Genomic DNA, 18425 nt, shown 5'->3' with positions numbered 1-18425 from the left:
GGCTGGGGAGCGCGGGGCGGGGGGGGGGGGGGGGGGCGGGGGGGGGGGGGGGGGGGGGGGCGGGGGGGGCGGGGGGGGGGGGGCTGGGGGCGGGGCTGGGGGGGCTGGGGCGGGGGGCGGGGCTGGGGGCTGGGGGGGCTGGGGCTGGGGCGGGGAGGAGCGCGGGGCGGGGCGGGGCTGGGGGCGGGGCTGGAGCGGGGCGCAGCGGGGCGGGGCTGGGGGCGGGGCTGGGGGGCTGGGGGGCTGGGGGCGGGGCTGGAGGAGCGCGGGGCGGGGGCTGGAGCAGCGCGGGGCGGGGCGGGGGGCGGGGCTGGAGAGCGCGGGGCTGGAGCAGCGCGGGGGGCGGGGCTGAGGGCGGGGGGCTGGGGGCGGGGCTGGGGGCGGGGCTGGAGCAGCGCGGGGCGGGGGGGGGGCGGGGCTGGGGGGCGGGGCTGGGGGCGGGGCTGGAGTAGCGCGGGGCGGGGCGGGGGGCGGGGCTGGGGGCGGGGCTGGAGCAGCGCGCGGGGCGGGGGGGGGGGCGGGGCTGGAGGAGCGCGGGGCTGGAGCAGCGCGGGGGGGGGCTGAGGGAGGGGGGGCTGGGGGCGGGCTGGAGCAGCGCGGGGCGGGGCGGGGGGGGGGGCGGGGCTGGGGGCGGGGCTGGAGCAGCGCGGGGCGGGGGGGGGGGGGGGGCTGGGGGCGGGGCTGGAGCAGCGCGGGGCGGGGCTGAGGGCGGGGCTGGAGGAGCGCGGGGCTGGGGCCTGGGGGGCGGGGCTGGAGCAGCGCGGGGCGGGGCTGGAGGAGCGCGGGGCGGGGCTGGGGGCGGGGCTGGAGCAGCGCGGGGCGGGGCTGGAGGAGCGCGGGGCGGGGGCTGGGGGGCGGGGCTGGGGGCGGGGCTGAGGGCGGGGCTGGAGCAGCGCGGGGCTGGGGCCTGGGGGCGGGGCTGGAGCAGCGCGGGGCGGGGCTGGGGGCGGGGCTGGGCGGGGCTGGGGGAGCGCGGGGCGGGGCGAGCGGGCAGGCGGGGCTGGAGCGGCGGCGCGGGGCGGGGCTGGGGGCGGGGCTGGGGGAGCGCGGGGCGGGGCTGGGGGCGGGGCTGGAGGAGCGCGGGGCGGGGGGCTGGGGGCGGGGCTGGAGCGGGGCTGGGGGCGGGGCTGGGGCAGCGCGGGGCGGGGCTGGGGGCGGGGCTGGGGGCTGGGGGGGCGGGGCTGGAGCGGGGCTGGGGGGCGGGGCTGGGGGGGCGCGGGGCGGGGCGGGGGGGGGCTGGGGGCGGGGGGCGGGGCTGGGGGAGCGCGGGGCGGGCTGGGGGCGGGGCGGGGGGGGGAGCGCGGGGCGGGGCTGGGGGCGGGGCTGGAGGAGCGCGGGGCGGGGCTGGGGGGCGGGGCGGGGCTGGAGCAGCGCGGGGGCGGGGCTGGAGCAGCGCGGGGCGGGGCTGGAGCAGCGCGGGGCGGGGCTGGGGGGCGGGGCTGGAGCAGCGCGGGGGCGGGGCTGGGGGGCTGGGGGCTGGGGGAGCGCGGGGCGGGGCTGGAGGAGCGCGGGGCGGGGCTGGAGCAGCGCGGGGCGGGGCTGGAGCAGCGCGGGGCGGGGGGGGAGCAGCGCGGGGCGGGGCTGGGGGCGGGGCTGGAGCAGCGCGGGGCGGGGCTGGGGGGGGGCGGGGCTGGGGGGCGCGGGGGCGGGGCTGGAGCAGCGCGGGGCGGGGCGGGGCGGGGCTGGGGCGGGGCTGGAGCAGCGCGGGGCGGGGCGGGGCGGGGCTGGGGGGGCGGGGCTGGAGAGCGCGGGGCGGGGCTGGGGGCGGGGCTGGAGCAGCGCGGGGCGGGGGCGAGCGGGCGGGCAGGCGGCGGCTGAGGCGGCAGCAGCAGCAGCGGGGACGGGCAGAGCGGCCTGTGAGTCACCCCCCAGCCTCGGGCCGGCGCCCACACCCTCTCCCCGACCCGGCCCGGCCCGGCCCGCCCACGGTGCGGCATGGATTATGCGGCGGTGGCGGACGCGGTGGCGGAGAAGCTGCTGGGATATTGCAGGGACGGCAGCGGGGGTGGCGGGTGTGCAAGGCGTCGGTGAGTGGGGGCGGACATCATGTGGGAGAGGAAGGGGGGGGGGGGGGGGGGGGAGGGGGGGGGGGGAGAGGGTACAGGGGGGAGAGGATACAGGGGGAGAGGATACAGGGGGAGAGGATACAGGGGAGAGGGGACAGGGGGAGAGGGTACAGGGAGAGAGGGTACAGGGAGAGAGGATACAGGGGGAGAGGGTACAGGGAGAGGGTACAGGGGGGAGAGGGTACAGGGAGAGAGGGTACAGGGGAGAGAGGGTACAGGGGGAGAGGGTACAGGGGACAGGGGGAGAGGGTACAGGGGGGAGAGGGTACAGGGGGGAGGGGGGTACAGGGGGGAGGGGAGGGGGGGGACAGGGGGGGGAGTACAGGGGGGACAGGGGGAGAGGGTACAGGGGAGAGAGAGTACAGGGGAGGAGAGAGTACAGGGGGAGAGAGGGTACAGGGGGAGAGGATACAGGGGGAGAGGGTACAGGGGGGAGAGGGGGGTACAGGGGGAGAGAGTACAGGGGGACAGGGGGGGAGAGGGTACAGGGGGGAGGGTACAGGGAGAGGGTACAGGGAGAGGGTACAGGGGGAGAGGGTACAGGGAGAGAGGATACAGGGGGGAGAGGGTACAGGGGGAGAGGGGTACAGGGGGAGAGAGGATACAGGGGGAGAGGGTACAGGGGGAGAGGGTACAGGGAGAGAGGAGACAGGGGGGAGAGGGTACAGGGGGAGAGGGTACAGGGAGAGAGGGTACAGGGAGAGAGGGTACAGGGGGAGAGGGTACAGGGAGAGGGTACAGGGGGAGAGGGTACAGGGAGAGAGGGTACAGGGGAGAGAGGGTACAGGGGGAGAGGGTACAGGGAGAGGGTACAGGGGGAGAGGGTACAGGGGGAGAGGGTACAGGGGGAGAGGGGGTACAGGGGGAGAGAGTACAGGGGGGACAGGGGGAGAGGGGAGAGGGTACAGGGGGGGAGAGAGTACAGGGGGAGAGAGTACAGGGGGAGAGGGTACAGGGGGGAGAGGATACAGGGGGAGAGGGGGTACAGGGGGGAGGGGGGGGTACAGGGGGGGAGAGAGTACAGGGGGGAGAGGGGTACAGGGGGAGAGGGGTACAGGGGGAGAGGGTACAGGGGAGAGGGTACAGGGGGAGAGGGTACAGGGGAGAGGGTACAGGGGAGAGGGTACAGGGAGAGAGGGTACAGGGGGAGAGGGTACAGGGGGGGAGAGGGTACAGGGGGACAGGGGGAGAGAGAGTACAGGGGGAGAGGGTACAGGGGGGGGGAGGGTACAGGGGGACAGGGGAGAGGGTACAGGGGGGGGGAGGGGTACAGGGGAGAGGGGGGTACAGGGGAGAGGGGGTACAGGGGGGAGAGGATACAGGGGAGAGGGTACAGAGGGGAGAGGGTACAGGGGGGAGAGGGTACAGGGGAGAGGGGGTACAGGGGGAGAGGATACAGGGGGAGAGGGTACAGGGGAGAGGGGTACAGGGGGGAGAGGGTACAGGGGAGAGGGGGTACAGGGGGGGAGTGGGTACAGGGGGAGAGGATACAGGGGGACAGGGGACAGGGGGAGAGGATACAGGGGGAGAGGGGACAGGGGGAGAGGGGACAGGGGGAGGAGGAGAGGGTACAGGGGGAGAGGGGAGAGGGGGGGACAGGGGGGAGAGGGTAGAGGGGGAGAGGATACAAGGGGAGAGACGTTGGACGAGGAGGGATGGAACGCCTTGTTTATTGAAATCCTGACAAATTGAATACAGTAGGTAAAGAAATGCGTCAAAATAAGAACTGGTTATGTATTATGTAATTTTTGTGATATCAGAGATTTGTATGTAAAATGTCCCCTTTATTTTTATCTATCCCTGACCTGTATCTTGGCATGTTATGTCTCTACTACTGATTGGGTCCAGGTTGATGCTTCCACTCCAGTGTGGAGTTGCTGCCAGGCCTGGGACAGGAAGTGCTTGATGAGGTGTGTGTGTATTTAGGGAGAGGGTGTGTTGCCTTCACTGGGCCTCTGTATGTTGACGGGGCGGGCCCGAGGTTAATGGTGCCATCCTGAAAGCTGCATCATGTTGAGCAATCATGGATCCAATGAAGATCAGTCTGAAGAAGGGTCTTGACCCAAAACGTCACCCATTCCATCTCCTCAGAGATGCTGCCTGTCCCGCTGAGTTAAACCAGCATCTGCAGTTCCTTCCTACACAACGAAGTTGATGTCCATTTTCATTAAAACATCCTTGAATTGTTTCCTCTTTCATCTCTTGTCCTGTCATGGGGTTCCCATTCAGGAGTCTGGCGTTGGGTGATTGGGTGACCTGGTTGTTTTTGCATGCCATATCAGAGCCAGTAGAGTATAAGTAGAGATTCATTTGGCTTGGGACAGGATGTTTACCATGACTTATTCCGATGGTGGATGTTTCAGTACTGGTAGTACTCTGTGCCTTGCAGTGTCTTCTGTAGGGTAATCTATGCAGGAATGGTGGAGAATGGATTGGCTGCTTGTAGCTCACATAGCTCTGTGCCAGGTTTGAGGTCTTCATCTTAAAACATTTTCTCAGGTGCCCAAAGGTTGTTCTGACACATTGAGGGTGATGGTTTGTATCATCAATGTCTGCTTTCATTGAGAGGTGAATCTTGAAATATGGGAAATGGTCAAAAATGTCCAGTGGTCTTGTCCTGGACCTCTTGTCCGTTGGTGGTGTTGCACATTGTTGGATGTACCAGAGTAAAGTCTGTCCTCTCGTTTACTTAGGAGCTCGAGTGAATGATGACTTGGAGCCTATCCTATAATGCACATGTTCCAGTGTCATGGACGTGCGATACTTCATGAACTGAGGGTGGAGCGTGAGCGAGGGTTTACAGGGAGTCACCAATAGTAAACAGTTGTAAATGTCCTGTAAATGGCTCTGCCTCACCAGCATACTTACTGCAGGAGCGGTGCAATATTATAGCCAACACTTTCCATGAATAAGGTGACAATTACATAAACCCTCATTTTAACAGACCTGTATAGTGGATTTTGGTTATAGCTGACGGACCTACTGACGGCTGCCCATGGTACTCCGGCTCGCACCACCTCCCCAGCCGCTTACTGGCCGCGCTTGTCATCGCCGAACCCTACCTGCATCCTGGCCCAGACCATCGACTCCACCGATCCTCGCCATTCCCCCAGCCACCAGCAACTCACCTGGATTCCAGGCCCAGTTCTGGATCGAGAGCTTGAAGAAGGGTCTCGACGTGGAACATCAGCATGACCCACTGAGTTACACCAGCACTTTGCGTCCTTTTGTGTAAATGCCTGGAGTATGGAGGTAGAGCTCAGTTTCAGAATAAGTGAGTGGACTGCTTTGGACTGAAATAAGGAGAAGTTTCTTCACCGGTAGATTGCTGATTCTTTGTAGTCCTTTATCCCAGAGAACTCTGATAGATTCCTGGATAGTAAAGGAATTGAGTGACAGGAAAATGTTGTGGAAGATCAGCAGGTTAGGACAGAGCGGTCCGCTCCTGCTTTTGTTCTCCACCATGCATTCATTAGTTTGTTATGAGATCATGCATCCATTCGAAAGGAATACCAGAAATACCAAGCCTCTTTCCATTAACGACATGATCCTAAGATATAGCAAACTACCCACAAACAACATGTTCAGAAAGTTGTTTAAATTGCATGTCCCAATCCACTGCAAGCACTATTTGGCGTAAGGTCAGGAACTTATAGAAAGGGTAAACGTTATCTTGATCAAAGGTTGAAGGACTTCCTGGAAAGTGGTTGGAAGTTGTGCGCATTTTCTTGGATCTTGTTTTGGAAATAATTTTTGTGCTGTCATGAGATTCTAAGGCAGAACAATAGAACTTGTTGGCTCCAAGGTCAACCAGACAGTTTATTGCTTTGGGCTAAGCAGGACCTTTTACGAAGACACATGGGCAACAACAAAGTTAGAACATTTTAATTTGAACGATTAGATTTTCATTTACAATTCTCAGAATTAGTTTATATTCTCTGGCCATTCTATAGAAAATAAATGTGCAGAGTCAACCTATGAATGCCAATGTGCATCTCTCGAGGTTATGGCAGGATTATGTTCCTGCTTGTAACCCAAACAGATCACAAGTGGAAATATGAACTGTGTTCCCACCCAGCACAAGATGGTTGCAGCCACACACCAGTCAGTAAATCCACCGCGCCACTCTCAAAGGCTTGTCCATTTGTCCAGGGTGATCGTAAACTGGGGCAATTATCAAATCAAATTATCGCTGGGGTCCAGTCTTCTTTCTACAGCAACTTTAAAAATCATTCCTACTATTGGGATAAGCTAGCCAATGGGAAAGAATATATGTAGTGGTACAGCGGTAGAGTTGTTGCCTTATAGCGCCAGAGTCCTGGGTTCAATCCTGACTACGGGTGCTCTCTGTGACCGCAAGGGTTTTCTCCAGATTAATTGGCTTCTGTAAAATGAACCTAGCATGTAGGATCGAACTAGTGTACGGGTGATCATTGGTCAGCGCGGACTCAGTGGGCCGATGGGCCTGTTTGTACACCATTTCTCTAAACTAAAACTAAACACTCAATGTCTTGGCGCAGTTTGTGTTGTGGGTGAAATCACTCTGATCATTCGAACGCTTCATCTTTTTGAGCTTGGAGTAGCTTTTTAGATCTTGTCATTCCAATGATGCTCATGTGTTCTGTTTAAAAATGATGTTTTTTTGCTACATAACTTTTAATACTATCCATTCAAATTGTAATTATTGAAATGTGTTTCTCTTTGGTAGAATGATGTTTGTGTATCCTGGAGACCATCATCAGAATATTCTGGAAACCTGTGAGTGTTCATGTAGTCATCCTCCATGAAAGCCCTTGTGATTAAATGAATTGTGCATTGTTTTGCAGCTGACTTAAGAGTTTGGTTGCTGCTCGTATGTGAATTATAACTATAGAATTGATTAGTGCAGTGTAGTTCTTTCTGTATCCAGATGTCATTCGTTATAAATATGTACAGACCTCCCATTGTACCAAGTTTACAATAGTCAGAGAGCATTAGATGTTCCAGATGCATTGGCTCTTTATCAAGAAATTCCCATTATTATGTGTGGAAATTTAATTTCAAATAATCAATGTGGAATTGGGGGTAAAAAATAAATAAACTTGTGTCTGGAACAGTGATTGAAATGTTGTTTTTCCATTTCACAAATCCATGTGGTTCACTTCAAGAGAGGAGAGCAAACATTCATGACAGTTCTGGATTACTTGATCCAAACCCACTAGTGTGGTGAACTCTTAACTGTTTCCAGGAGTGGCCTGGAGGGTCGGTTTAGGTTCACTATTGTCATGTGGACTGAAGTGCAGTGAAAGGTTTTGTTTGCATGCTATCCAATCAAATCAGATGTATGATAATATTCATAAACAAAACCTAGCCAAACTCAAGTACCGTAAGTAGAAAAGAGATTTAAAAGAGTAGTGTGGTTATATTAGATGGATAGTCGAGCCTCCCGTGGGACCAGCATGCAAAACGTACATTGTAAATGCCAGTCTTGCTAGTGCCCTCTACACTCCATGAAACAATTCTTCCAAAAATGTTAGTTTTTCCATCAAGGATATTAGAAATTTGGAATTGTCTCAATAGACATTAGGGCCAATTGTAGGTTTCCAGAATGAGAATAATACTTGTCATAGAGTGTAACAGTGTGGAATCAGGCCCTTCGGCCCAACTTGCCTACACCAGCCAACATGTCCCAGATGTTGGTATTGTGATGGCTGGAGTCCAGTTGCCAGATGTTGGTATTGTGATGGCTGGAGTCCAGTTGCCAGATGTTGGTATGATGGCTGGAGTCCAGTTGCCAGATGTTGGTATTGTGATGGCTGGAGTCCAGTTGCCAGATGTTGGTATCGTGATGGCTGGAGTCCAGTTGCCAGATGTTGGTATCGTGATGGCTGGAGTCTAGTTGCCAGATGTTGGTATCGTGATGGCTGGTGGTCCAGTTGCCAGATGTTGGTATCGTGATGGCTGAAGATCCAGTTGCCAGATGTTGGTATCGTGATGGCTGGAGTCCAGTTGCCAGATGTTGGTATCATGATGGCTGGTGGTCCAGTTGCCAGCAGTGAAGGGAAGGGTCAGGTGGAGAGATTGAGTTTTGAGCCACACTAGATCCATATGCAGAAGATGAGAAATTCTAACTGTAAATATTGGGTATCCTGGAGACATTATTGTTTCCACATTTACGGCTGTATAAAGCAGTAGGCAGTTACAAGCCACTAGTATTTACACATAAATTAATTCATTCATTCATGCGTTTGGAATCAAAAAGTATCTGGTAGCAAAGATCAGATGCAGAGTAAGGTTCTGGCCAACAGCGTGCTCTGACATCCTTCCCCCTTACTATGACTTTTTAATAATTTAAAACGTTGCTAATTTCCAAGTTGTAAAATATAGCTGTCAGTTATTGTTATGAATCGTGTGTCCTTTTTTATTTTCTATGTTGTTGTCGTTAACCCAGGTACAAAGGTGAGGGGATCATTAAAGGTGCACCACAGGAAGTTTGGGAATGTCTCAAACCGGTGCCCGATGGACTAAGAGTGAAGTGGGACAAAAACGTGAAAGTGTTTGAGCTGATTGAGACCATCAATGATGTAAGTTTATTAGCCATGCTTGTTATAACTTGCAAGAATAATTCTAGGTTGGTGCTTTGTTGACTCCAGGCAGTGGAATGGCAATGCTCATAGCTGGTGATGCCCAGGGAGTGAGAGGACTCAACATCAGTTGATGCTACAATAGACAACAGGTGCAGGGGTAGGCCATTCAGCCCTTCGAGCCAGCAACTACTTTAGCCACATTCCTCCAAATGGAAAATCTGAGGTCTATATCATTTTATAAATCCTAAATTATCTCCAGATTGTGCCATTCTCTTAGTGATGACATTTCATGGAGAAACATAGCACAAAACAGGACATTGAACCCACCAAATCCATGCCCACCTTCGACCACCCACATATGAATTCTACATTAATCCAATGTTTTCTCCCTACATGTTCATCAACTTCCTTTAAATTCCATCACTCACTAACACAGGTAATTTACAGTGGCCAAATATCATTCCAACCTGTACATCTTTGGAATGTGGGAGGAACACTGAGAAAACCTACACGGTAAACTCCAGGCAGAACATCCATCTACCCATTCTGCCACTGATACGCTTCTTTCCTTTTGTATCGGTGATGAATGTCCTACCCCTTCCATTTCTCTCTGAGATGGACCTGTGTTTCTGCCTGGATCTCAGGAGAACCCACTCCCTCCTGAGTCAGAGGCAAGTGACAACAAATAAACCACGCGGACACTTGTGTTCGTGTGGTCTGGTTCATATTTAACGCACTGTCATTTGAGGCTTGCTGTTTATACTGAAGAAACTAAAAACAGTAACTAATATTTTACTCTGGGTGAATTGTCATCTGTGCAAGAAAGACAACTAGTTAATGACTCGTGGTGATGATATTTTATTTGACACATCTATCATCTGCTTTAAACGGATGGACGATCTCTGCGGAGATGCACATATGTCTTTCAGGCCACGTCAACCAGTCACTAAAAGTTGGACAAATCTGAAAGTGGTTCGCAGTTGTCAAATTGGCAACTGAACCTTGCCACCAAATTTAGAATAATTACATTGAGTTTGTCATTTGATGTCTATTAATACATTTCGCTCATTTTGTTCAGTAAGAAACTTTGTGAAAGTGGCTATGAAATATTACTGTGATAAGGGCCTGTCCCACGAGCATGCGACTCCATGCGGCAAGCGCGACCTAACGTGGTCGCTTGAGCCGTACGGCCTCGCGGGGCCGGTCCCACTTCGATCGCCGGAGCCGTATGGAGTTGTGCGGAGCTGGTTCCGACATCGCGCGGGGCTCCGAAAAACTGACCGCGTTCAAAAATTCCACGCGGCAACGGCTGCCGGCCCTCGACGGCCGTGTGTAGCGTCTCGACGTCGTACGTCACGCGCGGACTTCGCTCGAACTTCACGTAACTCACTCGACCTCCGCGCGGCCCCCGCTTCCGGTTTGGTCGCACTCACCGCATGCAGGTCACGTGCTCATGGGACAGGCCCTTTATTTAAGAAACCTTTGTCGTATTTGAGAATTAGGTTTAAAATATGTGGAGAATCATGTTAGGTACGCAACAGAAAATGGTTGATAAATGAAAACTTGACGTGTGTGTACTCTATCACTCTAGACTCTGTCCGTGTGCAGAACGGTTACACCTTCAGCGGCCCTGGGCATTATCTCCCCAAGAGACTTTGTGGATGTCATTTTAATCAAACAATATGAAGATGGAACTATATCCTCTAATGGTAACTATCTCACTGCTGGTTTAGCTCAAGTAGAGTAAAATAAAATGTCCAAAGTGGGGAAAAACTTCTTCATTTATTTTTTAATTAAGTATAATTGATGGGATTAAAGGGAATTCCCACAAACTCTGGCCAAATGTTGATCCTCTAAATTTGCTCAGCAAGTCACTGGGTGTAAGAACAATTACCAATGGGTGATAACCTGGCCTTCCTGCCAGTGGCCTCCATCAGAGAATGAATTTGTGTCCTGGCTTGCTTCATACATCGTTGAACCACTGTACAAAGCTCTGTGGTAAAATAAAGTAAACTTCTTGTTGCAAGCTGTGTTCCCATGTGGTTGCAATGTTTTATGCCACCATTATATGAAGTGACAAATATTCTGTTTTCTTCACAGCTACTAATGTAGAACACCCTGGCTGTCGTCCGAAACCTCATTACGTGAGAGGACTCAATCACCCATGTGGATGTTTCTGTGCCCCCCTTTCAGGGTAAAGTTCATCTTTTATTTTTCTCATTCTGTTTTTCATTGAAAGTTACTCCTTTCTATCCTAAAATTTCCAAATTCAGCCAGGACTGAATCCATTTTATTGAACAGAACAGATTAACCTAGTTCCTGCTATGGGTGACCATGAACTGTTCAATTGTAAATTCAGCATTATTCTTATACAAAGTCAACTTTTATAAGGTTCTTGAATTCATGGTGAGAGCAACTGCCTACAAGTAGAGTTGCTGCCTTAGCGTCAGAGACCCGGGTTCCATCCTGACTACGGGTGCTGTCTGTACAGCGTTTGCATGCTCTCCCTGTGACTGCCTCCAGTTTCTTACCACACTCCAAAGGGAGCAGGTTAATTGGCTTCTGTAAATTGTCCCTGGTTGGATCCTTCCTGCACTAAACTGGTTTCATGTTGAATGGGATTAGTGCACATTATTCAACAGATAGTCTAGAGAAAGGAGGTTTTCGTCACATAATATCCTGGTGGAGAAAGATAAGGGTCCATTGGAGGGATTTGAGATGATATTCTTTCTCAAAGATGGTAGTGACTCTGAGACTTTGTACCATAGAGAGCTGTAGAGGCTTATTGTTGGACGTAGAGATGTTTGGATAGTTCAAGGGACATGAGGTTAGAGTAAGAAGGTGAGGCTGAGGTCAAAGAGCAGCTATGATATTGAGTGGTAGACAAAGCACAGGGAAGTAGTTTTCATTCTCGTGTTTCTCATTATGTGTGCGTTTGTTTAATCACTAGGGAGCCACGGAAGACCCAGTTGACCACATTTTTTCAGACTGACCTGGGTGGCTATCTCCCCCAATCAGTGGTGGACTCTTTCTTTCCGTCGAGTATGGCTGAGTTTTACAGCAATCTCTCCAAAGCTGTGAAGACATTGAAGGCTTGATGAATGATGATTCCCTGCACCCTTCAACAAACTCTGCTGTCCACTTTTGCTGCATTGGAGATCATTTTTTGATTTGAGGATATCATTGGACTGATTTTTCATTGCTTTGAAGAGGAAAGTAATTCCATAATTATTTTAGAATAATGAATTGAATGGAGAGAGCGTTTCAGTGACATAATGAGGACCAAAAATAGTAGAGCTATATATATATGTGGACGTTGATAATAAATTAAAGCATAAGTATTTAAATTTTCATTAATTGGGTATCTAATTGAAAATATATGTACTTTTAAAGATTTTTAAATAACTTTTAATCTTCGATTCACTTGCCCAGAAATGAATAAGATAGTTTTATTTTTCTAATTACATAAAGTACAGGAGCAGTTCAGCAGATTGTCTCCTTTATTTAAGTGTGAGTTGGATGTCCTGTTTGTCAAGTGTGAAAAGCAAAGGATAGATTACAGCAACATATGCATTATTGCAACGTGTTCAGAACCTGGTCATCGCAAGATGATCTGCACTCTCTCTGGTGCACTTTTCCTCACTTTATCCTGGAGTGGAACTTGAACTATAGGGCAAGCAGTGTCTTTGGAGTGATGCTGCAGTATGAAGTAGTATTAAGTTGGTTGGCCAGAAGCTGTAAATGTGCTTGGAGTAGGTGCAGCTTATACTGAATCTGGCTGATCCGAATTCTGACTTTAAGAACAATCCACGTGGTAAATCTATATAAATCTATAATCTGTGATGTAATATTTCCAAACATTGAAATTTACTGCGCAGAAGATAGCTATGTGCCCCTTAGTACCTCTGCCATTAAAAGGCATATTTATTTCTGGATGGTTATGTATTCAGTTAATTATTTAACAAAATATAACCCACTTTCCAAACAACATTTGGTCCCTGTGTTTGTCATGGGAGTCAGCAAAAATCAAGATGAGAGTTCAAGATCAAGTTGCTTGATAAAATATTATTTTCACCACATAATATTCAAAGAAATTGATGCTTTAATCATTGTCTTCCCAAGCTCTCAATTTAGGCATCGGCTCCCTGCATTGGAAAACTGGTGTGACACTGCAATTATTTGCAGGATACCTGGCGTTGAAAGGTAGTGAGTTAGTCAATGTTTAATCTAATCCATGCATTTGCAAACACTGGCAGATGAGCCGCTGGTGCACGTGCTGCAAGTTTCACCAATACTTCAATGGTACCAGCCAGCTGCCCCACATTAATCTTCACCAGGACCACTCCTCGCAGGGTATCCGTGTGTAATGGAATACCTAGTCATTTGCATGTAAATGGTGTATTTAATATTATTACATTTGTCAAAGTGCTCCAATCAGGAAAATCACCAGTGGTATGAATGTCTTTAATTGTTGCATCCTATAAGCACTAACTCTTGCGATAAAACTTGAATATTCCAAGGGTATAGAATTTGAATGAATTTATTTTCTACCTCCTTTGTGAAAGATGATTTAATTTGTACAGTATTAGTACTGTAAACATAGGCCAGTATTGTGACACTTTTATTTTGAACTTGCACTTTTTTTAATGGATTGTAATTTTGGATATCATTATGGATGAATCACTTATTTATTTGGAAATGTGTCATTGATTGAGTCATTGTCCCGGTAATGCAAGTCACTGTGTTGCTGGAGATTCATGCATTAAAATTTTAAACCTCATGTTTGCACCCTGACTGTTGATCGTGACTTGTCTACGGTTTCAGTCTCGGCTGATGCTGTTCAAAGAAAGTCTTTAATTCAATGCGACTGATTCCCTGTCTGCTGATCTGAAATCTGCAAAGTGGGGGTGAGGAAAGATTTACTACAACTAGTTTTTATCTCTAGGAACAAGGAAGTGCAGATGGTGGTTCAGGCAAAGGGCTGGAGTAACTCAGCAGGTCTAAACAAGAGTCCCAACCCAAAACATCGCCTCTCCATGTTCTCCAGATATGCTGCCTGACCTGCTGAGTTACTCCAGCCCATCGTGACATTTTAGTTTTTTAACTCGGCTTGTAACTGGAATTGGATGATGATGATGTGCTGTATATCCAGACTCAACAAACACACACATGAAATCAATCAGGCTTGTTGATCCTTGTGTCACTTCAAATTACAATTTTGCAGTTCAGAAGGCTAACTGGTGCCATTGCAGGGGGGGAAAAGCACTTTTGCTTCTAGATGGTTGTAAAGTTGTTTATTTAATAAAGATAACCACTTTCTAAACTGCTTTTGCCCTTTGCCATGTTGGTGAAGAAAGATAAAATTCCTTGAAGGTGGTGGTGAGCAGCCATCTTGAATCACTGGAGAATAGATTTTGAGATGTCACAGTTGTATTAATTGGCAAATTAGTTTTATCTTCTAGGTTTTGAGGGAGCTTTTAATGAGCTAGATAAGGAATTATTTGAAGTAAGTCAAGATGATTTTCTATGTGATTGTTAACAAAAAATTGTAGTAACCTATTAATGAACAGAGAAGTGGATTGATCTTGCATCAGTCACAATTTCCATATCGTGAATATAGATGGCTTTAAGTTTGTTTCCTATATAGATTGTTACTTTAGATCAGTGACTATTAAGACTTGTTTAGTTATTTTTTTCAGTCACATGGAAAGTGCTATTTAATTTTCATTTTTGGGAAAAGATTGAAGAGGTACATCCCTCGTGAAACTTGTGTGGATCTACATGACGAATAGACGGTGGTGTGGAGACTGACATTAGGTACTTTCAAAGCAGAGAGTGATAACTTGATTAATAAGGGCATCAAGGGTTATGGGAGAAGGCAGGAGGATGGGATTGAGAGGGATCAGCCATGATTGAATGGAGGAGTAGACTCGATGGGCCGAATGGCCTCATTCTGCTCCGGTGTCTTGTGTTAAAAATACACTTTATTTTGCACATCTGAGGCACTGTTTCTAACTTTACTTTCAGTCATGGATACGACAGGTTTGGAGGGATGTGGACCAAACGCGGGGGCAGGTGGGACTAGTGTAGTTGGGACATGTTGGCTGGTATGGGCAAGTTGGGCTGAAGGGCCTGTTTCCATGCTGTATCACTCCATGACTTAATGACTCTAATCTTATAAACTGCTTTTTTCCCTTTTCTCCAATAAAAACTCAATTTTGTATTGAGCTTTTAATTTGCCTGAACTTCAAGCTAATTATAGAGTACAAACCTAGGAAGCTGTGGCTGTGGTTAAAAGTGCTGCTAGTGTTTAAGAAAGTCTTGCATTAATCAGGGATCAATCTTGGCACAGCAGTAGCACTCGTAGCCAGAAGGTTTATCCCACTGGAGGCTTGCGCTCATAATCTAGGCTGCCATTCCACTTTGGTGGTGAGATTGTGCTGTGTTTGGAATGTTACATTAAATAGAGATTCCATCTGCTCTTGGTGTGAAAGATCCCAAGGACAGTATTAACAACCACATGTGAGAACTCTGAATACAAATTAGCAGTGGGTAAACGTTGAGGTATTTTGTTTGTTGTAACGTACATTTGAATGTTTTCAGATTGTGTAAGGTGCTATAGAAATGCAAGACATTGTTTTGTTAAATTGTTATTCTATGTTGGTGCAGGAGCTTTAATTTTATGAATTCCAGATCTCTGCGACATGGCTGTGTCATTCTGTGTGTGTTTGGGTGATAAATTCCCCACAGAAATCAGAAGGAACTACAGCTAAAGAGATGAGCTCATGATGTCTCTGGGTCTGTACTCGCTGGAGTGTAGAAGATGAACATGGACCTCATTGAAACTCCTGGATAGAGTGGATGTGGAGAGGATGTTTTCACCAGTGCGAGAGTCTAGGACCAGAGGACACAGCCTCAGAATTAAAGGACATACCTTTAGAAAGGAGATGAGGAGGAATTTCATTAGCCAGAGGGTGGTGAATCTATGTTGAATTTGTTGCCACAAACAGCTGTGGAGGTATTTTTAGGGCGGAGATTGACAGTTACTTGATTAGTACGGGTGTCAGGGGGAGAAGGCAGGAGAATGAGGTTGAGATAGTAAAATGGACCAGCCATTATTGAATGGTGATGTAGACTCGATGGGCCAAATGGCCTCATTCTACTCCCATGACTTACGGATTTATAAATTACAGCGTGCTGCCTCGAGCATAAAAACGAGGGAAATACAGAGCCCACCATTTTACAAACATTAATCACAGTCATCATTTTTAATGCATCAAAGCTCTAAACAATGTGCAAAAGCAAAGGGAATGGAGTACACACCTAGTCAGTCAGACGTCAGGTAACCTCTGTAAAACAAACACTGTTAACTTGTAAACAAGTGAGGAAAGTTTCAGATCAACAAAGAACCTTGTGCTTTTTATACACGTTGATATGGATGACTTTTCTCAGCATTTGGTTTCAGTTCCAGTATCTTTAAGGTCAAAGGAATAGGGCATGGTGGTGAGAGAGAAACTGGACTAAGAATGCCTGGAGGGATGAGGAAGAGGAAAGCAGCAGACAAAGTTAACTCAATCTTTGAGATAACACGGTGGCACAAACATTGTGGCCCGTTCCATGTGCTATAAAGCAAGACATTGGGAGCTTGGGGAGGTGTGCTGTGCAGCAGAGGAATGGTTGAAGTTAATATTGTAACAGATTCTGGAATACAAGCACTTCTGTCGATCAGGGTACGACTTGTTGTCCAGTAATTGGGGCTGAGTGGTCAACTCTGTACCTGAACAGATCAGCATATTGTGGAGTTAATGCAGCAGAGACGGAGCTAATGGAAACAGCCAGGTTCAGTATGGAGAGGCTGAGGAATACAAACAATTCATTTGGGATTCAGGTATCAAAATGTGGATGTTATATAGATCTTTAGATTAAAGTAAGAACATTGTTTCCAGGAACTGACACTGAGTGATAGAAGGTCGACACAAAGTGCTGGAGTAACTCAGCAGGTGAAGCAGCATCTCTGGAGAGAAGGAATGGGACAAGTTTCGGGTCAAGACCCTTCTTCAGACTGAAGTAGATAGAATTGCCTGACAGATAAAATCCCAACTATTCCCAGGAAAAGCCAGTTTAAAGGTTTACAAGTTGCTTCTGTTGTTGGGCATCCCAATCAGCGTTACTATTGCACGCACGTCCTACTTTAACTGAATGATGTGGGAGAAATGGCTGCAGTAAAGTTAGTCGGTCCTTGGTTGGTGATTAGCATCGTGTGACAAATCTGTGCCTTTGTCTGTGTCCGGCTCGGGTCCTCTCCTCCTGATTACTACCGTGCAAGGCCCATCTGGCAGGGATTTGATGATGTTCCAAGCCCCAAAGCGGCTAAGACCTTCCAAGGTGGTGGTGTTTACTTGTAGCAATTCATCTCCAGGCTGGATAATGTTGTTCTGTTCGACAGCTCCTCCTGTGAGGAGAAAGAAAAAATAAGAAAAATATCACTGCATTTCCGAACTAATATTTAACATTCCACAATGTGAAACGCAGGAGTCTTGGGGGACTGCAGTAGTATTTTACCAATAGTATGGTGCCACAGATGCTCACAGTGGGGATCTGTACACACATAGCCAGTTCTCATTCAAGTCAACAGGAAGTCAGATGCAGGTCTGTGCAGTTCAAAATACAGTGACCCCAGGGAGGTGTTGGAGGAGCTGTGGGGAGCAGAGGATGACCAGTCTTCCAGGCAAAAGAAACCCCTGAATTGCAGAATGATTTTAAACAAAATGTCGGCGAGTTGTGGATAACACAGGGTTGCCGTGTAGTAAATATGTTTGTTGATTGTGGTTATTTGGAGAAGGCAGCAGGCACCCTGGTCTCTTGAGAGGAGCAAGTAAAGAAACACTGCTGACACTTTGCACAGCACACTGTACAAAGAAGGTGGGTTTCAAAATGATTGTACAGGGGAGGGTGAGAGAAGACTGCTTGAAGGAGCTGATGAAAATACTGTGCACAGAGTGACAGTTTCTGAACACAATCCCCAGACCCCACATAAAACACAATAAATGATGTCTGAGCCAGGTTTACTCCACCAAGAGATGCTCTGCTGCCCCAGGCAGCCCCAGCCATGTGGGCAGACAACGGCACAACTAAGTTTAGAAAGAAAACCCAATTTTGGGTGTGGGTCCAACCCATCCTTGTCACCACCTGCTTCTCCAGACATGCTGAGCGGGATTGTTTGTATAATGTACCATAACTTGAATAAATAAATCTGCTCTTTCACTGTTCTTTCTGCTTACCTTTAAAAATCCGGTTAATTATCAATGGTTTATCTCCATGAATGGAACCCTTTCCTCCTTCTAGACTAAAGCCAAGTCCCGTGGTGGTCTTGTCAAGTGTCAGCGTGAAAGTGTTCTGGTTATCTTCTGTTGTAAATAACAACACCAATACCTGGTTAATAACTCGACCAGTTAACCACATGGTGAAAAGCACACACACACACACACACACACACCCCCACTCACACACACACACACACACACACACACACACACACACAACCACACACACACACACAACCCTCCCTCTATCCATAACATTCTACTTTTTCAACATTGTCCATCATGAATAACATTCCACTCAGGAATACGCTCTACCACAAAATGCCCCTTAAAAACATTTTCCAGCCATAAACTTTCATTAATACAACATCTGTATTCTAGATTGCATAAGTTCTTTGTGCACAGAACTTGTATTTGAAGCCATGGTTTGTGTGTAAGGTGGACAGATTTATTCCTGCCCGCATTAGTCA

The 18425-nt window shown here is 49.4% G+C and overlaps 2 protein-coding genes across 2 annotated transcripts in view; one reads left to right on the top strand and one right to left on the bottom strand.

Moving 5' to 3' along the window:
- The first annotated feature begins 1838 nt into the window (after positions 1-1838).
- stard5 (StAR-related lipid transfer (START) domain containing 5) lies at positions 1839-13407 on the top strand. Its single transcript, XM_055660996.1, is given in 7 exon segments — positions 1839-2001; positions 2004-2027; positions 6775-6824; positions 8497-8629; positions 10224-10341; positions 10733-10826; positions 11583-13407. Coding segments are annotated over 7 exon segments (633 nt in total). The 5' UTR covers positions 1839-1935; the 3' UTR covers positions 11731-13407.
- A 1901-nt stretch (positions 13408-15308) lies between these two features.
- Positions 15309-18425, bottom strand: part of il16 (interleukin 16) — a 43420-nt gene continuing 40303 nt past the window's right edge. The window contains exons 19-20 of the mRNA XM_055660998.1: positions 17914-18039; positions 15309-17084 (exon numbers count right to left, since the gene is read on the bottom strand). Coding sequence (XP_055516973.1) covers positions 16861-17084; positions 17914-18039 — 350 coding nt within the window. The 3' untranslated portion in view covers positions 15309-16860. The remainder of the gene's footprint in view (positions 17085-17913; positions 18040-18425) is intronic.

Source organism: Leucoraja erinacea, chromosome 33, assembly GCF_028641065.1.
Source record: "Leucoraja erinacea ecotype New England chromosome 33, Leri_hhj_1, whole genome shotgun sequence".
Lineage (NCBI taxonomy): Eukaryota > Metazoa > Chordata > Chondrichthyes > Rajiformes > Rajidae > Leucoraja > Leucoraja erinaceus.
Note: the sequence above shows the minus strand (reverse complement) of the source record. Positions and strands in the feature narration are given on the sequence as shown.